This window comes from Physella acuta, unplaced genomic scaffold (assembly GCF_028476545.2).
Source record: "Physella acuta isolate Inbredline_101_S28 unplaced genomic scaffold, ASM2847654v3 ptg000258l, whole genome shotgun sequence".
Taxonomy (NCBI): Eukaryota; Metazoa; Mollusca; class Gastropoda; family Physidae; genus Physella; species Physella acuta.
In genome coordinates, this window is record NW_026731777.1 from 882,725 (window position 1) to 900,773 (window position 18,049).

Genomic DNA, 18,049 nt, shown 5'->3' on the forward strand with positions numbered 1-18,049 from the left:
GCTAGTAAATAAAGTTAAGTTATTGTTAACACCAACCTATGTCATTATCAACATTTAATTAATTTCTTATTTTGGTTTTTAATCGGAGAATAGTGTTGAAACTCTACTCTCGAAAAGTCAATCAATTTTACGTTTGGGTATGAATGGTGAATACTACACCAAAATTGTGTGTACAGTTTTTCATCTTACGCGGAATCATTCTGCAAATCAAAGAATTCATCTTGTAACTCATCGGGAATGCTCGTAAAATCAAAGGGTTACGAGAATGGGTAATGCGTCAATGCAGATTCTTCTTCTTTCAGCTCAGAAAAATAGCGTACCAGTTCGTTTTTAAGAGATTCAAGATGCCCAGAAATCGCTTCTTTCAAAATTTTAATTATCTCACAGTCAGATTCATCTACCACACGGCAGAGTTGATAAAAATGCCCCGAGATTATCATGGAAAGTTATAATATTCGTTCATTTTCCCTGAAGCTTCAGGTTAAGCTTATGTTGATGCTCGAATATATCTGCTTGGTATGATACTCTCTCCAACCACTCTATATCGTTTTAAGTATATCAAAAGGTCTTGTTTCCTTTGCAATTCCAAGAACACTTTGATTTCAGATTTTAATTCAAAAACACGATTCACAACAATTCGTTTGACAGCCAGCTTTCTGTAGTGTAGAAAAGCAGAATCTCGTGATTTATATTAATTTCTTTGCTCAGTTCTTTAAATGCTCCAGATTAAATATAATGTACGACTGTTACTAGCAATGGAGTCTTGATGGCGAGGGCATACTGGTGAATCACGCAGTGATTAGGGAGCTAAATCTTTTTAGCGACCCCCAGTTTGGGAACCCGTGATCTATAGCATGGACGCAAGCTGTTATAAAACAATAGAATGGGAGTCCATATTGCTATGATTATAGAGTGATGCTATAACTATTGCCAATATCAATGTTGACAGTCACAGTAGTGTTCGTGATAAATAAAAAGTCTGACAAAATCAAGCCTTGAAGGAAGGGAAAATCTAGGTTGACATCATTCAAATAAATGTTTATATAACGGTTACGGTCGCTGTGATGGTGCTTATGGTAACGCTCGTAGTTATTCTTCTTCGTTCTTTATTCAAGTATTGGAAGGGATCCCCTCAACCATACAGAAACCATACAGCCACCATACAGCCACCATACAGCCACCATACAGCCACCATACAGCCACCATACAGCTAGCATACAGCCACCATACAGCCACCATACAGCCACCATACAGGCACCATACAGCCACCATACAGCCACCATACAACCATCATACAACCACCATACAGCCACCATACAGCCACCATACAGCCATCATACAGCCACCATACAGTCACCATACAGCCACCATACAGCCACCATACAGCCATCATACAGCCACCATACAGCCACCATACATCCACCATACAGCCACCATACAGCCATCATACAGCCACCATACAGCCACCATACAGCCACTATACAGCCACCATACAGCCACCATAAAGCCACCATACAGCCACCATACAGCCATCATACAGCCACCATACAGCCATCATACAGCCACCATACAGTACAGCCACCATACAGCCACCATACAGCCACCATACAGCCACCATACAGCCACCATACAATAACCATACAGCCACCATACAGCCACCATACAGCCACCATACAGCCACCATACAGCCACCATACAGTACAGCCACCATACAGCCACCATACAGCCACCATACAGCCACCATACAGCCACCATACAATAACCATACAGCCACCATACAGCCACCATACAGCCACCATACAGCCACCATACAGCTAGCATACAGCCACCATACAGCCACCATACAGCCACCATACAGGCACCATACAGCCACCATACAGCCACCATACAACCATCATACAACCACCATACAGCCACCATACAGCCACCATACAGCCATCATACAGCCACCATACAGTCACCATACAGCCACCATACAGCCACCATACAGCCATCATACAGCCACCATACAGCCACCATACATCCACCATACAGCCACCATACAGCCATCATACAGCCACCATACAGCCACCATACAGCCACTATACAGCCACCATACAGCCACCATACAGCCATCATACAGCCACCATACAGTACAGCCACCATACAGCCACCATAAAGCCACCATACAGCCACCATACAGCCATCATACAGCCACCATACAGCCATCATACAGCCACCATACAGTACAGCCACCATACAGCCACCATACAGCCACCATACAGCCACCATACAGCCACCATACAATAACCATACAGCCACCATACAGCCACCATACAGCCACCATACAGCCACCATACAGCCACCATACAGCCACCATACATTCATCATACAGCCACCATACAGCCACCATACAGCCACCATACAGCCACCATACAGCCACCATACAGCCACCATACAGCCACCATACAGCCACCATACAGCCACCATACAACAACCATACAGCCACCATACAGCCACCATACAGCCACCATACAGCCACCATACAGCCACCATACAACCACCATACAGCCACTATACAGCCAGCATAGACGACTGCAGAATGATAGTTGTGTGCTCAAATGTTCTATTATAAATAGCTTTCTCAGATATGAGATACGTGGCTATTCTCCTCATGGAAATAAAGTTAACAATTTATACAAACTAGAGTTCAGTTTCATGATTCATGGACCCAAACCATATTTGTAATTCAACCATAAATACATGCTGTGACACTACTCTTTTCTATTGTATTTTTAAAAAGCGGGAGTGATCTCCCCTAAACTTTCTAGTATTTTACATTTTAATAAAACAATTAAAACAAGTTAATTAAAAAAGTCTAGTGACATTTGTGCGCAATTTCCTTATGTTATCTAAAAATAGCTCTGACGTATAATGTTAGGGTGCGTTCAAGCTAGAAGAACAATCGGTTTGTAGGTGTTTATGTAATTTTAAAATTTGTGACCGAACGAGAGAATATTTTTGAAAACTTTCTTCGGCAATATTGTTCTAAATTATGACAGGAATCGATTGGTACATGTTTCAAGTCGCTAAATGGTCTGGTTGCCCAGATATGGGCCAAAAACTGCTTTTTTTCGAGATTTTTTGGCTTTTCTGGGAAATCCATGAAAGAAACCCGGAATTTTTATGGCCTATGTTCATCCTCGTAACTTGCTTAACATAATTGCTTTTGGAACTAGTCATCGATATTGCTTCGTTGAGGAGGAGATACGACTTAAAGCTGCGGACACACATTCATCCATCCATCCATCCATCCATCCAGAAATGACGGGTTAATAAACGCAATTCTCCAGAATGGAAATTGCGCTAAAAACTTTATAGCAACACGCTTTTAAATGCACTGAAATTAAGTAAATAAAACTAATTTGTTTTATTTTATAACAGCTTTGGTCTCTCATGAGATCTTCTATATATTTTAGCGACTAAAGTTTTTTTGTCCCCACGATCGCATTACTTTATGTGTACTCTGTGTGCCAGTGGGGTAAAAACAATTTTTTCAAGAAAACCAGATCTTTTTTTTTCCTACTGCTATGCATATAACTTTTTACCTGCTTTAACTGCTTTTAAAAACATGACCAGCAGTGGCGGAGCACGAAAATTAAGTTTATTTATCGATATTTTTAAAGTGATGATTACAGCAAACAGGATGATACCGAAATAAATATGTTTATGGTGTAAAATAAAGATACACAGTCTAGACTTATTATCAGCATAGTTTTTTAGGGCGGCAGGCATAAAACAAACACAATTAGAATCATAAATATTATTAATTAAAAAGTAAATATCTATTTATAAATTTCATTCCTTTGTATAGTTAGCAATAAATACTTCTATAAGATGAGCTGGATTAATACAGTATCAATAGCACGACATGATCGAAGATATAACATACAAGTATCCAAGACTAAAAAAAATCACTGACAAACAAATAAACCCGAAAAAAATTAACAAAAGTTCAAATATGAGTTTCTTGGGATATATCTATTTTAGGAATATATTCCATTTATGTCTCACAAGCAAGATTGAGATTTTCTGCCATAGTTAATTGCAGTTTTAAATGTATACTACTGCTTGCTGTATTTACGATTTAGTCTGACTAAATTATTGTGAATAAAAGGTGGTCCTGGTTGAGCGCACGATTGCCAATCGGAATATATCGAGTAATCAGGCGCAACCTACCTCATTCATGATACTTACATTGTATGAGAAACTAGAGGTGCCCAGCTAAAGAACTGATCACACTATAAACCTAGAGAGTATGTCGACGAAGGCTGTATGAGGTGAACACAGTGTAAGTGTAATGACTAGTAAGTGTTTGTTTCGTATTTTTTTGTGCTTGGTGAAAATTAAAGAAAATGATACAGATTTTATTTGTGGAATGTGTTTTCACAAGCTTTTATTTAACTCAATGTCTCTATCTGTCGTCTGTTATTAGTCTAGATCGAAACACTAGAGTAACATTTCGGGCACTTCTAGCTGATAAATTCCGTTCAAAATTGGCAAGTGGGTCAAGACATAAAGACAATGCAATCTGATATTACGTTTGACTCAGTTGGATGCCTAATTAATTTTTTTATAGATTAATTAAAATTTTAACCAAATTAGTATGCAGTCTTATTCAACTATTTCGCACTATTGTACGCTCTTTATCATAGTTATTAGGTGCGCAATGGTTTTTTTTGTGATGCAACTCTATATACATTTAAACAAGGTAATTAAAAAGTCTATTGACAATTTTAGCGCAATTTCCTTATGTTATCTAAAAATAGCTCTGTCTTAGCGTAAATCAAGAGCAGGGTTAGTAAAACCATTGGTTAGTTATTAAAACGTTTTTAATTTATTAAAATTTATTATTTTTTTTAATTAAATTTTTTTCAGTATTTTACATGTTTTATTTACAATAGAGTTACATGACTAAAAAACAATTGCGCGCCTAGCTACTGAACGTGATGACGCAGCCATTGAACGTGATGGCGCAGCTATTGAACGTGATGACGCGTGTAGTGTGGTTGGATAAACATGCATACTAATTCGGTCCAAATTTTAATTAATTAAAAAAAAAATGTTGTGACCGAACGAAAGGATATTTGTGAAAACTTTCTTCGGCAATATTGTTCTAAAATATGGCAGAAATCGATTGGTACATGTTTCAAGTCGCTAAGTGGTCTGGTTGCCGAGATATGGGCCAAAAACTGAATTTTTCGAGGTTTTTTAGCTTTTCCGGGAAATCCATGAAAGAAACCCGGAATTTTTTTTAGGCCCACTATCATCCTCGTAACTGCTTAACATAATTGCTTTGGAACTAGTCCTCGATATTGCTTCGTTGAGGAGGAGATACGACTTAAAGCTGCGGACGCACATCCATCCATTCATTCATACATCCAGAAATGACGGGTTAATAAACGCAATTCTCCAGAATGGAAATTGTGCTAAAAAAAACTACTATAAAATACTAAGGTCACGTCTCCATGTTTTTCTTTGTCTGCCTCTCCTCCTCCTCCTGCCTTGTGGTTTCCAGGTGAGGGCCTGTCTTGTTACGCTTGATACAGGCTTCCTGAGTGTGGCAAATCCATTTCCATTTTCTCTGGAAAATCTCTACTTCAACTGGCAGTTGATTTGTCCGTAGCCATAGAACATCGTTTGTGATGGTTTTAGGCCAGCGAAATCGCAGGATCTTTTCTGAGGCATTCGTTTATAAATCATTGTATTTTCTTCTTATTTATAGCAGATATTCTACATTTGTCAGTTCCGTAGAGCAAAACAGGTATTACTAGTGTGTTGAAGATCCAGATTTAAATAGTAGTGTATAATTTATTTTCTACTTTTAAGTGTATTATTATATAACAGTTTGTTGTTAATTTTTATTTACTCTTGTTACATCTGGTCCTAATGAGCCTAAAAATACCCACTAAGCTAATTAAACAATTTATCAATATAGCCACCAATGTGTCACTAGTGTATAAACATACCCACCAATGTGTCAGTAATGTATCAACATACCCACCAATGTGTCACTAGTGTATCAACATACCCACCAATGTGTCACTAGTGTATCAACATACCCACCAATGTGTCACTAGTGTATCAACATACCCACCAATGTGTCACTAGTGTATCAACATACCCACCAATGTGTCACTAGTGTATCAACATACCCACCAATGTGTCACTAGTGTATCAACATACCCACCAATGTGTCACTAGTGTATCAACATACCCACCAATGTGTCACTAGTGTATCAACATACCCATAATGAGTCACTAGTGTATAAACATACCCACCAATGTGTCACTAGTGTATCAACATACCCACCAATGTGTCACTAGTGTATCAACATACCCACCAATGTGTCACGAGTGTATCAACATACCCACCAATGTGTCACTAGTGTATCAACATACCCACCAATGTGTCACTAGTGTATCAACATACCCACCAATGTGTCACTAGTGTATCAACATACCCACCAATGTGTCACTAGTGTATCAACATACCCACCAATGTGTCACTAGTGTATCAACATACCCATTAATGAGTCACTAGTGTATCAACATACCCACCAATGTGTCACTAGTGTATCAACATACCCACCAATGTGTCACTAGTGTATCAACATACCCACCAATGTGTCACTAGTGTATCAACATACCCACCAATGTGTCACTAGTGTATCAACATACCCACCAATGTGTCACTAGTGTATCAACATACCCACCAATGTGTCACTAGTGTATCAACATACCCACCAATGTGTCACTAGTGTATCAACATACCCACCAATGTTTCACTAGTGTATCAATATAGCCAGTAATGTGTCACTAGTGTATCAACATACCCACCAATGTGTCACTATTGTATCAACATACCCACCAATGTGTCACTAGTGTATCAACATACCCACCAATGTGTCACTAGTGTATCAACATACCCACCAATGTGTCACTAGTGTATCAACATACCCACCAATGTGTCACTAGTGTATCAACATACCCACCAATGTGTTACTAGTGTATCAACATACCCACCAATGTGTCACTAGTGTATCAACATACCCACCAATGTGTCACTAGTGTATCAACATACCCACCAATGTGTCACTAGTGTATCAACATACCCACCAATGTGTCACTAGTGTATCAACATACCCATCAATGAGTCACTAGTGTATCAACATACCCACCAATGTGTCACTAGTGTATCAACATACCCATAATGAGTCACTAGTGTATCAACATACCCACCAATGTGTCACTAGTGTATCAACATACCCACCAATGTGTCACTAGTGTATCAACATACCCATCAATGAGTCACTAGTGTATCAACATACCCACCAATGTGTCACTAGTGTATCAACATACCCACCAATGTTTCACTAGTGTATCAACATACCCACCAATGTGTCACTAGTGTATCAACATACCCACCAATGTGTCACTAGTGTATCAACATACCCACCAATGTGTCACTAGTGTATCAACATACCCACCAATGTGTCACTAGTGTATCAACATACCCACCAATGTGTCACTAGTGTATCAACATAGTCACCAATGTGTCACTAGTGTATCAACATACCCACCAATGTGTCACTAGTGTATCAACATACCCACCAATGTGTCACTAGTGTATCAACATACCCACCAATGTGTCACTAGTGTATCAACATACCCACCAATGTGTCACTAGTGTATCAATATAGCCAGTAATGTGTCACTAGTGTATCAACATACCCACCAATGTGTCACTAGTGTATCAATATAGCCAGTAATGTGTCACTAGTGTATCAACATACCCACCAATGTGTCACTAGTGTATCAACATACCCACCAATGTGTCACTAGTGTATCAACGTACCACCAATGTGTCACTAGTGTATCAACATACCCACCAATGAGTCACTAGTGTATTAATATACCCACCAATGTGTCACTAGTGTATCAACATACCCACCAATGTGTCACTAATGTATCAATATACCCGCTAATGTGACACCACATAATGTATTTTGAAGTTACAATTAATATGGTTTTAAAATCCTGTCTGTCTTTTTTTTTTTTACTTTACTTAAGTTTGGATGTATTTGATGTTTTTAAATATTTTCCGTAGCTAAATAACAAAAAAAAAACAAAAAAAAAACAATTTGGTTTTTATTGGTTTTCACGAGTAATGGCGACATAAACGATGGCATCCTGCTATTCCATAGGCTACCATAAATTTTGTGTACATATTGGGCTTGTAAGTTGTTAAAGTAGCTTACCAAGTTCTCGCTCCGGTAGTTGCCAGCTAGCGCTTTTGTTGTTTTTTCAAACCAAATGTGAATATTTTTATTAAATCTTTTTTTTTTTCGGTTATGAAATCTACTTTTGCTTTTGGAATGAAAACAAACTTCGACGATGAGTTGTTTTAAGTAAATTAAGTTTAAATAGTTTAAAATAACACACACATAAATATATATATTATTATATATATAGATCTATAATCTAGATCTATTATTCTAGCCATATATTTTAATACACATGTTTTTTTTTGGACGTAGGACTAGATCTACTAGATCTATTATTAGGCTAGATCTAGACTAGTGAAGTTGAGTATTGAGTGTACTTGAGTGTATCTTGTTGTAGAGCTAGAACTTATGAACTTATTAAGAACTAGAATCTAGATCTAGATTCTAGAGTGTAGTAAACTGTAGTAATTTTAAGATCTAGATCTAGAATCTAGTAATGTAAATTATACAGTAAGTGTAGAATAGTGTAGATCTAGATCTTGAATCTAGACTCGAACGAGATTGTTCTAGATTCTACGAAATAAATTATTAGGCTATAAGTAATATAATAAAATATAAGGCCTATGTTTAATACTATACTAATGATCTAGATCTAGATATCTAGTACTTTATACTTTTATTAATAATAATTACTAATAGGGTAAAGGAGGGCGTTAAGAGCCGTATGGTATTAAGCCCCAATCAACACCCCACCCCCACAAAACTTTGTAATAGTTTGTATTAGAGTATTAGGGCCTAGTCAAAGTTAAGTAACATATTTTATAAGTATTAATTAGCCTACTATTAGCCTAATAGTAATAATAATATATTTATAATTTTATAATATTAGGCCTATATTTAACTAGGCTGTAATATATTTATTAAATAGGCCTAGGACATATAGATCTATATATAATATATATTAACTTAGATACTAAATAAAGTTAGTAGGTCTTACTATACATAAATTTACGTAGTATAATAATAATTTACGTTATAATATAGTTAATCGATAGTTAGCTACTAGTACTACTAGATTATAGATCTATCTAAATCTAGATCTAGTCACTACTAGCCTTGAGTTATACATAAAACAAGCATTACCAGGGACCACATATCTCTCTCTCTCTCTCTCTCTCTCTCTCTATATATATATATATATATATAGGCCTATATATATATATATATATATATATATATATATATATATATATATATATATATATATATATAAAGATACATAGTGACAAAAAAACCTAGGAGAACGAAAAGAGGCATGGAGAAGATTAACACAGAAACAATTGAAGGAAAGAGGCCTAACATTCAAACAGGTAGAGGTACCAATGTGTTTTTAGAGATTATATAGATATACATAGATCTAGATCTATATATCGGGAGAGAGAGAGAGAGACGGTTCATCTGTAAATTCCGTCACACATTTTATAATTTGTATCTCCCACTTATAAAGGAGGGCAATAAAAAGAAGAATGTATGATAGCTGGGTAATCCTAATGCACTGTTGTTAATTTATATAATCAGATAATAGTGGTAAATGAAAGTCAACTCATCTAGCCTATGAATGCCATGAATTTTAAATATATTATTACTTAAAGAAAGTTAGGTGAAATGGAAATATCTGTAAAATTCATTTATTGATGATGTGTAACTTATTCATATTATTCATTGGGAGCTGATAGTAATAAAAAGTTAATGAAATAATAGAGTTTTATCCAATAAATGTTTCTAAAGTTTTGCATGAACTTAATTTAAATATATTTAGCTGCCCAGACAAAGAACCAAATGAATGTTACAGAATTGGCTTGTCGTTTGACCGATGGTAACAAAGAAAATCACCCTGGATCGTTGCTGATAAGAAAATCTGAAGATGTACCTTATTCTTCTATACCTAAACATGATTTGTCTAATGAAAATATTAATTCAGTGACCGTTGCCAAAGATAATTTACCATTATTTCATACATCATCTTCTGAAATGTTGTTTTCTATCTCTAAACCTTCCACAATTTCATCAAGAGATATTTTAACATCTTTACCTACTTCCCACAATTCTTATGTTCAAAATTTGCAATGCTCTGAGAAAGAAAGTAATAATAAATTTGTACCCAGTGTTCTAGTTTCAGCTCCATTAAAATGTAATAAATCAAACAATTTCAAAGATAAAAATAATGCTTCATGTATTTTTGATTCAACGTCTGTTACTGCTTCAAATAGTGATAGTAAAGTTAAAATTGATTGTGCTCAGCTCTTAGCTGAAAACTCATTTCTAAAAAAATCTTTAGAGTCAGCTAAATGTGAAAATATGTTGCTAAAATCTAAATTATGTAAAAAAAAAATGTATTTATATAGTTGTCATCAGTTATCAGAAAATGTTTTAAAAATGGAAACAGGCATGCAATCCAGAAATATGTTTATGGTTGTATGTAATCTTGTTAAACGTTTCAAAGATGATATTAATTACTACTCTGGTTGGAAAGTAAATGATACTAATATTTCTTTAGATGATCAGATTTTTATTACATTAATAAAGCTTAGACAAAACTATACCAATCTCCATTTAGCTACCCTTTTTAACTGCAGCACTACAACAATTCACAATATTTATATGACTTATATCCATTTGCTTCATGAGCTCCTATTTAAAAATATTTTGTTAAAAGCAACTCCTAGTTTAAATAAAATCAAGCTGTCTGCACCGTCTTGTTTTGCTAACTACCCCAATTGTAAAATGATAATAGATTGCACAGAGTTAGAGATAGATACCCCCACACGGATAGATAAACAAAGAGCTACTTACTCACATTATAAATCTAGAAATACTTTCAAAGTTTTGATTGGCATATGCCCCAATGGCCACATTTCCTTTGTTTCTAATTTGTATCCAGGTTCCTTTTCTGATAAGGTAATTTTTCAAAAATCTGGTGTTGTTAATTATTTTAAATCAGGAGACTTAATTCTTGCTGACAAAGGCTTTCTAATACAAGATATTCTTCCCCCAGGTGTTTCTGTTAATATACCTCCATTTTTAAATAACTCATCCTTTACAGAAAATGAAATAAAAATTACCAAAAATATTGCATCCTGTAGGATACATGTAGAACGAGCGATACAGCGCATTAAACTTTACAAAATTATCAAATGTGTTCCACACCAAGTAAGACCCTATATTCATATTGTATTCCAGTTGATTGCAGCACTGGTTAATTTACAGTCACCGATAATTAAAACATAAATTTGTTAGAAAATAGAAAATTAAAACTGCTAAAGTACATCACATAAAATAATGTTGCTGAGTAATATAAAACTAATTATGTTTATGTATATAAAAATGTATGAATTGTATGTCTGTCATTGCTTGATTTTTAGTAAAAATGTTAGGTTAATGGTTTTTCATTAAGAATTATTTAAACAAGTAATTCAAGTAAATCATGACAGTGAATGTGAGTCAAACATGAAATCACAATTTGTATTGAATAAACACTGTTTTTGAGTTATTTTCTGTGTACAATAGTCTTTTATTATATACATTTTGACAAAAAAGGCATTTGTAAATAATCATTATTATCTATTACAATTGCAATATGTAATAGTTAAAGATTATAATTAAGGCTTTTCATCAAAGATGACAGTACAATTTTAAAATAATGAATGATTAGCATAAGCACAGAGTGGTAAAAGAAACAAATTACTTGCAATTTATATAAACAATATTGCCATCTATATTATTTATTCTTCTATGCAATTAATTTTGGGAAAATGTGATTAAAATAAAAATTTTCTAAAATAATTAAATTTGAAAACCAACCCTCATCCTTATTAATTAATTCAATAAACATGTCTTTCAATGTCCATACAACTAAATAACATTGTTTTCTTCCTGTTATATGTAAGCCACCTTGGATTTGGTGATAGTAAATGTGATTTTTTTTTAGGTGTATATTGCCCTCAATCATGCCTAAGAAAAATTTTTTGTCCTTTATACATTCAACAAAACATTCATTTCTCTTAGAATATGGGCATTTTATTTCAACAATAAAATCTTCCTCTATCAATCCATCAGGTGTGGCGCCTAAAAGTCCATTTTCATGTAAAAAAATACCGCATTGTTTTACATTATGACCAGTTTTATTTTCAAAAATGTTCAGGGCCTGCAATTCGTTGTTTGATCCCCACATTATTGACTTAACACCATCTAAATGTTTAGCATTAAGAAATTTGTCTAATAGTGATGGTGTGATTTTTTTTGCATTTAGAACATAACCAAAGTTGCTTGCTGTTAGCCTACCTTTTCTTATAGTATGCCACAAAGCATTTTTACCTTGACCTATGGTAATTTGTGAAATTTGTGTTATTTGTTGAAGATTCAAAATTAGTTTACTTTTAAAATAGGCAAGTTTATTACAAGATGTTTTAAATTCATTTTCTTTTAAAATGTCATCAATAATAGGAATATTTAATTTTTCTTCTTGTGGTTCAGGGGATAACGCCCACAATGTTGTTGATTCTTCACCATTTTTAATTAGCTGGTCTACAAACCATTCAGTGTCTTTGTTGTTCATTTCTCGAGCACAGGGACGATATTTCTTGTTTACAGGAAACAATTCCTCATTGTTTTCATGCAATTCTAAGGGCTTCCTTTTTGACCATAAGCAGGGCACATCTGTTCTGCTTATATTGTCTCTGCAGTGCAGATATAGTGCTGCTGTGTGTGAGCATCTGCTTTTTCCTCTTGGGCATTCACAGGTAGAACTTTTTATTTCGTTACACTCGTTGAAATGTATCTGTAAAATATTAAACATTGCAAATGAAATAACGGAGGATAAAATTACACTATAAATTCAAGTTTAATTTTAAAGAATGATACAATGCTGTTTTTACATGTAGATTTTTACATATTATTGCATAGACCTATTAATTTTTATTTAGTATACGTACCGCAACATTGTATACTTTTTTTTTAAAGCTTGCACGAACTTTTCCTGTTATGGTTTCTTTGTCATAATTAAATGAAATAACATCGCCTGATCTGTAATGGTTTTCGCCTCTTTCAAAAGCTTTCATATCTTCTTTATAATAACTGGTTAGCATTGAAATACTAAACGGTAATGAACACATCTTCAATCTTTGCTTTTCAAAACATCGGCGCTAGCAGACTATTTGGTAAGGGAGGTCACTCTTAACGCTTGCGATAATAATAAATTAAATAATGAAAGTACGAACGTAAAAGTTCATCTATTTCATTGAATTTGAATTAAGTTGATTTAATAAATTATTTACCATCTTTTTAAATTGCGTATTTTCTTAAATCGGACGCCTATGAATATGCCGTATATAGGACTATCTGTATATTTAGTCTTACAGTACTAAGCGGTCGTCCTTAAATGATGTCACACTCGGAGGGGGGGGGGGGTGGGTCCGTAATTTTGTGATGTGTGGAGGGGAGGTAGATGGTGTGACGTCAAACTTTGGCTTTAAAAAAAACAATGGCTTTTTGTGAGCAATTTTTTTTCTAAAATATTGTATTTTATTTTTAAAATTTTAAGTTATTAAAAATTGATTTAAAATCATGTCTATATCCTGAGTTGCCATCCCCCATATAAGAATATTCAAGAACGTTTAGGGGAGATCACGCCCGGTTTATTTATTATTGAACATAATGACCATAGTGTGAGTAAAAATACTAACTCTCTACAAACATGACTTGATTTTATTATTTCTTTTGTTGATGCTTTAATACTATAATTTTAAGATATGTAGTTAAATATTAAAAATTATTATGAGCTGTTGAGAGTGTCCAAAAAAGTATTCTAGTGTGGATTGGCTCATTTGGTATCTCTGTTACTATGAAATGTTCACATTCATTGTAAATGACATTTTATTTTACAGCAAAATAATGTTTCTCTAAATGTAGCACTGCAGTTTATATAATTTAACCTCATTTAGTTCACATGCCTTAACATAGATTTAATGTAAACTACTTTTTTCAACAGTTGTATATTGTAAGTTTACATGTCACAAATTATAGTACAATAACATGTTGTGTCTTAAAAGATTAAATGTTTCCTATCCCTAATTAATGTAGTCTGTTTTATTTAAGAATAATCACCTTTAAAAAAATGTAATGTTTGGATGTCAATAAAACATAAGGACATGGACTGGTTTGTGGGAAAGCTTTTATACTTAATGTACAATGAAGATTCAGTTTTGATGTCAATATAGTTGCTTCTAAAAGAATTAAACTATAAACAATAGCATTTAAGTAAATATCTCAATGGCAGTTCAGTATACTCATCATTCAATTCAAATAACAAAACAGAAATACAGTTTTAAAATTGAAAAAAAAATGAAAATAATTTCATAAATGGATGTTTTTTAATTACTTAAAACAGAAGATGCATCAATACAACATTATAATGTATATAATTTATATTTGTTTTCATGGACAATCTGTAATGCTTAATTAAAAGTTAATTTCAGCTTCCTTGTGTCTAAAATTCCACATCCATGCTGTTCCATTTACCTAGAAATTAAATAAATAATACTTTAAACATCTTTCAGAATTATGAAAAAATTAATCATTGATTAAAAAAGACAGTCAAATATAGCAGTTGAAGTTGAATTAAAATTCACCTGTTTCTGTGGCATTTGCATGTAACAGAGTGTTCAGGTATATACCCAGCCACCTTTAATTTCCCTATCTTGAGCCAGGTACTCATGAGAGCTGGGTGGACTTAGGACATCATACTAGGACTAAAGCCAGGGATCTGAACTCTAGTCTATTGGGTTAGAAATGTGAAAGCTACTGTCTGAAAGTCCCACTATTGGGCCATATCAAGCACTGTTACATAAATTAAATCAATAGTTAATAGTTACATAATTAATACTTACAGTAAATATTCTTAGTAGCAACATATTTTTTAAGAATTAGAACACTGAATCGGTTTCAAGCTTGGGCTTAAGCTGAAAAATGGTTTATTATAAAAAAATTCAGCTCACCTTAAGCTCAAGATCAGCACATATAGCCACAGTCAAGTGTGAGAAAATTGCTTGCCAAGTACCTAGAGAATTTGAATATTATAAATTATTAAGTTTATGCATATATTTATTAATTTTTGTACCACGTAATTCATTAATAATATGGCTTATACTAAAAGGCCAAAAGTTATCAATTATAGAATTTATAGTCCCTGTTCTAGACTACCAAGACTAGCCTACAAGTACAAGTCTAAAAAGTACTAATACACATGATCTAGTTTCTAAGTTTACTACTAGGCAACTTGCTAGAAGACTAGTACTTAACCAAACTGAAAATCTACTTCTTAAAATCTTAGATATAGTTTTGGTCAACTCGTAAAAAATCTAAAAAAATTTAAATGTGCCTAAATTATTCTAGTTGATCTAGAATAAGAAGCTACATCTAGAACAACTTCTACTAGTAGTAGATCAACTAAAATACCATCTTCTTTTTAACCTATCTATTGCTGCTAAAAGTTAACAACTAAATTTTACTTGCTAAAAATAAAAGGGCCTAATACAATAGTAGTTGGCCTAGTAATACTTTTTTTAAATTGTGCTACTTACACTGCTTTTGGTACTATTAATACGGCTAACTAACTACTAACTAAACTCTATTGTAGCTTGATGAAGATCTATCATCTTGCTCTTCTAGTACACTACTTACTACTTTAAAAAGTAGTAACACTACTGTAACAATTTCAAATTTCAAACTAAATTTAATATTTAATCTAGATTTCTAGATCTACCAATTGCAACACTGTAGTCTGTAAGCCCTAAATTTAAAATGTATCTAGATTCTAGATCTCTAGATGCTAGTCTAATCTAGTTGAAGTCTAGTTATTAGTACCTACACTCTACAGCAGAGTTTCTTCCATGCATCTCTTCGGGGGGGGGGGGGGGCAAAGCCCAGCTGAAAAAATTCTATCACACCCCCCCCCCCCCCCCATACGAAATTTATATAATTTATATATAGAAAATATATACTTTTAACAGTGTCCGCCCCCCGAAGAAAGTCTACCCCCCCCCCCCCCCCGAAAATTTCAAGTGCCCCCCCCCCCCAGAGAAAAAAATCTGGAAGAAACACAGGTCTACAGTAGTCTACAGTACTCTACTGACTAATGATCAAATAGCTATGGATCTAGAAGTCTAGAGTAGATCTAGATTCTAGTCTAGATCTAAAAAAAAATCTAGACTATTAAAAATATGTTAGCCTTACAGTTACATTAACTCTTACTAAACCTAAGTAGCTAGATCTAGAGTAACTAGACTCTAGAGTCTAGACTTTGACAACAATGTTAATAGACCTAGCTAGATTACTAGACTCCTAGATCTAGAATATCTAGATTAGTACTGATTACTATTTAATATTTAAGAAGTAGCTTGTAGATTGTAGATAGATGGTAGATAGATTCTAGATCTAGATTTAGAATTATAGATCTAGATTTGATTAAGTTGTAAACTTCTAGGCCTAGGCTTAATAAGTTAATGATAATCAACTTATGTCTTATTTTTTTTTAATCATGACTTAATGATGAGACTGAGAGTCATCATTTTCCTAATATTTTATCTAGATCACTAAAATACTAGATCTAGATCTAATACATTCTAATTCATCAACTTATACTTTTAGAACTAGATTGAAGCAATGTAGAATATTTCTAGATCTAGACTAGATATCTTGATCTTAGTAGATTCTAGATCTAGAATCTAGATCTAGTCTCGTAGCAAAGACTGAGTAGTCAGAGTAATGTCCCCTAGCCTTGGACAAACTATCAACAAAAGAAATAAAATCAATATACTTACCGCCACAAAAATTTTATATTCAGAAATGCATACACATGTGTTTGTTCCCATCCATATGAACAAAACAGGGTTGAAATTTTTTACAATTGTTGCATTTCTGGAACGTTTGATGATTTTAAAATCTTGAAGCGGGGCCTACTTACAAATAGCCGCCATGTTTTTTGTTATCAATGGGAAACCCCGTTCACAACAATTGATTTAGTTCCAAAAATTTTATCTCTCCCTGGCTAACCTGACAGGAATTAACGCGAGAAAGAACGATAAACTTACAAGCCCAATTGTAAGCGACAAAAAAGTGAAAACTACGTCACATGGTTTAAATTTGCATTGTTATTTAAAAATTTTATCTGCAAAGTTTTGTAAACAAAAAAAAACTATAATGTGGGGCTGTCAGAGCTCCTGTGCAATCAATATTTGTCTTACGAAAGTGAAACACCGGGTTATATGCTAAGCTTGATAAAAATAAACAGAAATGTAGCCCTTAAACTAAAAAAATTCAAGTTCTCTGGATTAGCATTGATTCTAGAAATATTAAATTTTCTGAATTAAGTTTAGGCTTAAGTTTTTATTTTTTATTATTTTTACGGTCGCTTTGATTGCAAAATCTAAAAGAAAAACATGTTTTAATCCATGTCAACAATATGATGGATTCTAGTCAACTCGATCGCCTTCATTAATTAATCAAATTTTAACAATTTTAATTCACATTACATTGTCACCAAGTCTAGACCCACTTGTCAAGGTTGAATGCAACCGTTGTAGTAGAAGTGGTCAAATGTCGCTGGTCAACTCCGACCCATAGAACTCCGAAGAAATTAATTACATTGTGAACGAAAAAAAGTATCCAAAAATAATAATCAAACTCAAATCGATTTCGTAAAAATGTAATATAATAAACACAAACGG

At 33.8% G+C, this 18,049-nt stretch overlaps 1 protein-coding gene and 1 long non-coding RNA gene across 2 annotated transcripts; both read right to left on the reverse strand.

Moving 5' to 3' along the window:
* Window positions 1-11,357: 11,357 nt before the first annotated feature.
* LOC131938859 (uncharacterized) lies at window positions 11,358-13,101 on the reverse strand. Its single transcript, XM_059297082.1, has 2 exons — window positions 12,129-13,101; window positions 11,358-11,362 (listed from the first exon to the last, which is right to left on the reverse strand). Exons 1-2 carry the CDS (start codon window positions 12,880-12,882, stop codon window positions 11,358-11,360), a joined length of 759 nt encoding a protein of 252 aa, XP_059153065.1. The 5' UTR covers window positions 12,883-13,101.
* Window positions 13,102-14,718: 1,617 nt separating this feature from the next.
* On the reverse strand, window positions 14,719-17,343 carry LOC131938894 (uncharacterized). The gene is made up of 3 exons (XR_009386371.1): window positions 17,144-17,343; window positions 15,320-15,381; window positions 14,719-14,843 (listed from the first exon to the last, which is right to left on the reverse strand). It is a non-coding gene; the product is annotated as an uncharacterized LOC131938894 (long non-coding RNA).
* Between the last annotated feature and the right edge of the window lie 706 nt (window positions 17,344-18,049).

Excerpts from the sequence above, each read along its gene's own strand:
- LOC131938859 (XM_059297082.1), bottom strand. The coding sequence starts at position 12,882 with ATGAACAACAAAGACACTGAATGGTTTGTAGACCAGCTAATTAAAAAT.